Source organism: Amia ocellicauda, chromosome 21 (assembly GCF_036373705.1).
Source record: "Amia ocellicauda isolate fAmiCal2 chromosome 21, fAmiCal2.hap1, whole genome shotgun sequence".
Lineage (NCBI taxonomy): Eukaryota > Metazoa > Chordata > Actinopteri > Amiiformes > Amiidae > Amia > Amia ocellicauda.
Window position 1 is genome coordinate 19,332,934 of NC_089870.1, and position 7,085 is coordinate 19,340,018.

General features: G+C 40.7%; 1 protein-coding gene across 1 annotated transcript; it reads right to left on the bottom strand.

The window, feature by feature from the left end:
* Window positions 1-645: 645 nt before the first annotated feature.
* Window positions 646-6,957, bottom strand: psma6a (proteasome 20S subunit alpha 6a). The gene is made up of 7 exons (XM_066694121.1): window positions 6,772-6,957; window positions 5,821-5,915; window positions 3,910-3,991; window positions 3,361-3,516; window positions 1,906-2,084; window positions 1,305-1,399; window positions 646-852 (listed from the first exon to the last, which is right to left on the bottom strand). Exons 1-7 carry the CDS (start codon window positions 6,845-6,847, stop codon window positions 795-797), a joined length of 741 nt encoding a protein of 246 aa, XP_066550218.1. The 5' UTR covers window positions 6,848-6,957; the 3' UTR covers window positions 646-794.
* Between the last annotated feature and the right edge of the window lie 128 nt (window positions 6,958-7,085).

Sequence of the window (7,085 nt, forward strand, 5' to 3'; positions counted from 1 at the left end):
CCTATTAAGGTGGGTGCAGTGGTGCAACCCATTTTTTTTAGTATAATAATAGTAACAATATTGTGCGTTATCACATACAGTGCTGTACTGGTAAGCATAATTTCAAATCGAAACTCATACCGAGGAAATGTACCTGTCTAGCAACGACAGATGTTAGTTGCACCACTATAACCTGGATGTGGTAAATCTACCTGAATCAAGACGGAAAACAGGAGACACTTCTTCACACACAGAGGCGTCACAATCTGAACAAACTCCCCAGTGATGTGGCTGAAGAGACAATTTGGGAACATTCAAAAACAGACTGGATAGGAGCCTTGATCACTTAGTTATTAATGGACACCAAACGAGCACGATGGGGCGAATGGCCTCCTCTCGACTGGACACTGTCTCATGTTCTTATATACTATTTTACAGCGCATGTGTTGCATGATTACCATTACTTGTGTTGTTGTTGTTATGTGACGGTAACAGAGTATAAGGTCGTGTTACAGTCCAGGGAAGAAACGTATTAAAAAAATAATTTACAGTCATAGGTGTTCCAGTAAAACATTCCCTCTGCCATGAATATAAAAATGCAATTAAAAGATCCAGAAAAAAAAAATTTGAATATACTCAAGAAAAAAAAAAGAAAAAAACCCAAGCAACATTTTCCAAAACCTTATCTTTAATGGAACAGGGTAAATATACAGCAAACATGGTCATTCAGCTCTTGACCGGCAATCTAGACTCTTACGCAGTGTTCACAGGGGGTCGCTCTCTCTCCGGCCCGGGGCTGCAGCACCCAGGAGGACTCAATCTCGCTCCGCTAGAGACACCAGGTGTGTGTCGATCTCAGCTTCCGAGAGAATCCTGGGAGAGACGGACAACAGTGAGTCCGAGGACCGACCGACCGGCACATCACATCGCGACGAATTCATGAATATCACCAACAGACAACCATTTACACAGATACGCTTTCGGCCGCATACAGAGAGTGACACCGGAAAAAAATAAATAAAGGATAATTCTTCCTGACTGAACACAACCTGAGAGACCCTTATGTGAACTATCACTTTCTCTCCCCCTCTCCCTTTTCAAAGTTTCTGAAATGGAACTGAAAGAGTATTAAAATCCCTTCCTCAAATTAACAGCCTGGGGTCCATACAAGCAAACGAAAGTGAAAGTTTTTGTTTTTTTCCCCCTCTCCCCTAACATGAGCCGGATGTTTTTTTTCATGACTTCCTTCTCCTGTGCTCTGACTGGCTATCTGACAATCTTACACCTCCCGCTCATGTAAACGGGTCCAGCCAATAACAGCATACCTGAATTTAGGCTCTTCTGTTGTAATCACGCCGATCTCGAGCTCCGAGGGCTTGAAGTCGATGGACAGCACTGTGGACAGGCAGGTAATTGCTGTCTGCAGGGAAAGAAAAGGAAAGAAAAAAGGGCAATATTAATTTTAAAAGAAAATGCCAGGATTCCCAGAAGACTAAAATGCACAGTATAGCTGTGTGTATGGTTTTGCACCTATATTTAGAATGAGGCTGAAGAGAAATAGTGTCTCTGGCTTTTAAGATTTTTTTTTTTTTTTCCTATTTTCACTTTTTAGTTCTTTTTAAATTGAGGCTTAACTGCTCTTTAGTTAATAAACTGTGTCTAAGATACAAGATGTTCCCCAGATAATCCCATCAGCAGTGCTGGTTAATCATCATTGTCTCAAAAGGGTCATGTGCCCGACAAAAAAAAAACCTATGCTAATTCTCATATTTATCACAATAAAGCCCTTTGTTGCACATCCCAAGATGAAACCAGAAAATGCTGAGCACAGAAACATGAGGGGGAGGCCGAGGAATCATTTTAATCAACAGTTCAGGATTCCACAGACGAGATGTACACCAGAGAGCCGTGGGTTTTGCTTCTTACCTCTACGGTTTGCTCAAAGGTCCAGTCAAGTTTCTTCTTCACCTTCTTCTCAAGGAAGCTGGTGGCCTCTGTCTGTTTGACCCCGGCAGCCGTGGCTTTGAAGCCGCAGTAGTAGCCAGCCGGGTCACACTTGTATACCTGAGGGCCAAACTCCTCGTCCATCCCGATCATGATCATGCCTGCGGTGCAGAGAGACGCAGGACAATGAAGACCTGCTTCTGATGGGCTGAAACCACGATGGTCTCTCAACAAGGTATTTTAAGGTTTGAGCAAATCGAAGGTCTGATTTAGTTATGCCATGGTTTGCTTTTGCAGAAGACTGATCTAAGATCGCAGGCTTGGGTTAGGGAGTGGGAAAATGTGTCCTGTTCTCTCTAAACAGTTTATTTTCAATTACTGAAGTTGCAGCCATGTTAGTCCAAACTGCAGACATTTTATGTCCCCCCACGCTAAGCCCAGCTGCATGCTAATGTGCTTTAACTGGCTTTTTGTCATGCCACAGCAATTTCTCTGGCCATATAATTACAGCACACCAATCAGAAGAGAGGTGGGAGGGCCATCGGTCACGGTGTTATTTCATGTGTGTGAGGGTTTGACAACAACAGTAGCATTGTGAAGTCTTAGCCCGAGAGAAGAAACTAATGGTGACTAATCAAAATCAATAATACATCGGTCTGGAGATATAAAAGCACCTTAATGGGGGCATTATGGACCATAAAAAAGCTTTAAATATGAATTTGACAGAGTACATTAGTCAGAGTAATGATGTAAACAAAAACAGCTGGAATGGTATTTGACCAACCCATTTCTGTAGATGTGATTCGCCAAGGAACTAAACAGCAGCTCAGAATCTACATAATGTTTAGATAAATGAGTCTAACATTTTAATTTTCTGTGTACTGTGTTAATAATATCCGTCATTAAGATCTATAACTCTTTAACCTAGAGAAAAATATAATTATAGTCACACAATTTGCAACATAATGGCAATTTGCTCCAGTGTATTATTACTAATACACTACTGTACTCTACTGGAATACTCTTTTGCAAAGGGACAGACTTTTTTGGCTCTGTAATTGAACATTGGGTGGTAGAAGCAGAATCCCAGTTTAGGTATATCAGTTGCATTGGGAATTTTAACATCGTATCAAATAGTCTATCCCTTTTAAAAAGAGTTACAAATCTGTCAAACAAACAGGTCTCCTTTAAAGCATGTCTTTATGATGAATAACTGTGTTCCAGATCAACAAAAACAAAAACAGAATTATAATCACAGCCAGTTAAATGATATACATTCTGTCTGTAAGGTGTGATCATTTGAGCTCAAGTACTAAATCAAGTGTACATCACAATCAATGTCATTAACAACAGTGGGGAGGCATCAGAGGATAGTAAAAGACTGAAGACAAAACTGAGATAGTTTTATCATCCATCTTGTAATCTCTGTATACTTACAACAGCCAAGAGGTCTCATCTCAGCGTTCTGTGTGTACACCTGAGAGATGTCCGCGATTCTCTTACACAGCATGTCCACAGGGATCTCATAGCCATATTTATATTTCCAGTTTGCTGCTTCGTAGCGGGCTCTCTGGACTTGGGACCTGCTATCAGCTTGATGAAGAAAAATCAGACCACTGAGCGCAGGGCAAGTGGAAACGATACGAGCAAAGATGGCATCTAGTGCTCAACAGACCTCTTCTGTAACCCAAGAAAGTTCAAAAATGGTAATTCTCCCATTATGAAAATCACTTGTTTTATTTGTATTATTGTATTACACCCACACTTTGTCTGAGGTACCAGTTTTTTCCCCCTCAATCACAGGTCTTAACAACACTTTCAGGTTAAACTTTCAGAAACTTTTACACACTGGTCAAGTGTGCAATAAATTCAATGCATGTTACAAAAGTACCACTATTTAGCCATTGTGCATTGGAATTAGAGCATACCCTAGATCAGCTTCAGAAGGTGGAGAAATAGAGCTCAAGATATCAAAGCTTCGGTTACCTGTCATCCCAGACATCACACAACCGATGTTTTCAGTTATTCTGAACAAGTGGGTGACAGTGTTGGAGTCCAGAAGCTTGTCCTGGAAAAAATACAATATTTAAATCAGTGTGCACATGTAAAAAACAAAAAAACAGCCTCCAGCTTCCACTCTCTCTATTTCCTTAAATCAGTAATACGTGATTAAGATTATGATAGTAGCTGTATGTGACTGATATCCACATCACACTTTTACTGCCTTCAGCTTATCTGACTAATATTTACATGTATTTTCTCTTAATATACACTCACCTAAAGGATTATTAGGAACACCATAGTAATACTGTGTTTGACCCCCTTTCGCCTTCAGAACTGCCTTAATTCTACGTGGCATTGATTCAACAAGGTGCTGAAAGCATTCTATAGAAATGTTGGCCCATATTGATAGGATAGCATCATGCAGTTGATGGAGATTTGTGGGATGCACATCCAGGGCACGAAGCTCCCGTTCCACCACATCCCAAAGATGCTCTATTGGGTTGAGATCTGGTGACTGTGGGGGCCAGTTTAGTACAGTGAACTCATTGTCATGTTCAAGAAACCAATTTGAAATGATTCAACCTTTGTGACATGGTGCATTATCCTGCTGGAAGTAGCCATCAGAGGATGGGTACATGGTGGTCATAAAGGGATGGACATGGTCAGAAACAATTCTCAGGTAGGCCGTGGCATTTAAACGATGCCCAATTGGCACTAAGGGGCCTAAAGTGTGCCAAGAAAACATCCCCCACACCATTACACCACCACCACCAGCCTGCACAGTGGTAACAAGGCATGATGGATCCATGTTCTCATTCTGTTTACGCCAAATTCTGACTCTACCATCTGAATGTCTCAACAGAAATCGAGACTCATCAGACCAGGCAACATTTTTCCAGTCTTCAACTGTCCAATTTTGGTGAGCTTGTACAAATTGTAGCCTCGTTTTCCTATTTGTAGTGGAGATGAGTGGTACCCGGTGGGGTCTTCTGCTGTTGTAGCCCATCCGCCTCAAGGTTGTACGTGTTGTGGCTTCACAAATGCTTTGCTGCATACCTCGGTTGTAACGAGTGGTTATTTCAGTCAAAGTTGCTCTTCTATCAGCTTGAATCAGTCGGCCCATTCTCCTCTGACCTCTAGCATCAACAAGGCATTTTCGCCCCCACAGGACTGCCGCATACTGGATGTTTTTCCCTTTTCACACCATTCTTTGTAAACCCTAGAAATGGTTGTGCGTGAAAATCCCAGTAACTGAGCAGATTGTGAAATACTCAGACCGGCCCGTCTGGCACCAACAACCATGCCACGCTCAAAATTGCTTAAATCACCTTTCTTTCCCATTCAGACATTCAGTTTGGAGTTCAGGAGATTGTCTTGACCAGGACCACACCCCTAAATGCATTGAAACAACTGCCATGTGATTGGTTGGTTAGATAATTGCATTAATGAGAAATTGAACAGGTGTTCCTAATAATCCTTTAGGTGAGTGTATATTGTAATAGTAGTTAAAAAGAAGTTGCTTAATTACACACACAAACTGCACACAATCTGTGCCCAAATGCATTTGCGGTGTGGAAATAGTCTTATTACTGTGCTGCCTCCTGATCAGCTGATGCATGGCCTACTCACTGAACTTTCCTTACTATCAATGCATTTCTATTATAAAAGACTCCTAACACTTAATGTATTCTCCAGAATCAAAAATCAAACGGACAAAAACAATCATCCATAACTATACACCTATAATTTCAGTTGACAGGCTAAATGTGTTAATTGAATAAGGACATGGATGTACATTCAGAAAGGCTAGAATTCAAATATATAGGGCTGCAATTACAAATGGAGGCTGTGTTGTTAAATATGTGATGCTGAAGCCAGTGTTCACACACATACCGGCACTTTCTTCTGTGTGACGACAACCGCACAGTCCTTCCCCCGGACAGCGACTGACGTCAGGCCTCCCTGGTTGATCGCCTTGAACGCATATTCTGTTATATTAAAAAAACATATTGAAGCCATTAAAACAATACTGTAAAATCAATATATTTTTATTCTTATTCATTTTTATAAGGGAAAAAAAAACGAATTCTATATACATAAGAAGTAATGACATGTAGGTACTGGTGTATTTATTTTTGGTTCATGTTCAAAATGCACTTGATAATGCTCTTGTGTAAGTGGGTACCTAATGTTCCAATGCTTTTGAAATGCATAATACATTAATAATGTACTGATAGTTATTTAAAAGTATTAGCCTAGTAAACATTTTCATTATTGATGATGTATATATGCATTATATATATTCAATTATAGGCTCTAAATAAGTACATTTGTAGGTGTATCTTTAAAAAAAAAACGTGATCGTTTCTCTGAACAATACTGGTGCTCAGTGATGGCGAGAGACAGTGACATAAGGGCTTTGTGTTGCCGAGTTTGCTATTGTGATCTATGGGTTTCTAAAAATTACTAAAAACACTCATTTGCGAAACATAAAACACACAAAACACACTTTGTGCATGATGTGGCATCACATTTATCTATACAAAGCCTTACCGGCATGCAGTTAAGTTTCCCGGTGCGGCATTTTGCACAATTAGGCCTAGAGAGCCCGTGTCAGGATGACGTGAATTACGAACAATAAATACAAATAAACAATACGACAAGTTTAAAATGTCAAAGACGGAGAACACTTCGGTTAAACACAACTAATCTCTAAATACGGACGGGAAATATCAACATATATCGCTTGCTGTTCAGTGGGGGATGGGACCCGATAATGACTGAGCAGTTACTACAGATGCTGTACTTGTACGATAAGTAGGAGACACGAACTTCCGTACTAACCTACTTGGTAGAGTCTCCCTTCCGGAGAGAAGATGGTGATGTGTCGGTCAAATCCCGCACTGGATCCCCGGGACATGATGCTCTATTTCAATCAGTGTTTAGATAAATATAAAAGTGAACATATACGGCAAACTGAGAGAGAAACAACATGGACACATTGAGTTGACCCGGAAGAAGTATTCTCCAGACCCGCACTAGCACATCCGGGGTCAGGGGGTAAAGGGAGGGGTTGCCTAGGTGACAGAGCAGTTCTTGTTTTGGATGACTTGACACGTGACTGCTGTACACGAAAATCATAAAACCTTGTGATCTTA

What these genes read in the sequence shown, in the direction of transcription:
- psma6a (XM_066694121.1), bottom strand. Translation starts at nt 6,847, where the DNA reads ATGTCCCGGGGATCCAGTGCGGGATTTGACCGACACATCACCATCTTC. An exon ending in AGGGAGACTCTACCAAGTAG is followed by an intron (nt 5,916 to 6,771) that starts GTTAGTACGGAA and finishes TTAATATAACAG; the next exon opens with AATATGCGTTCAAGGCGATC. An exon ending in TGTGATGTCTGGGATGACAG is followed by an intron (nt 3,517 to 3,909) that starts GTAACCGAAGCT and finishes TTCTTCATCAAG; the next exon opens with CTGATAGCAGGTCCCAAGTC.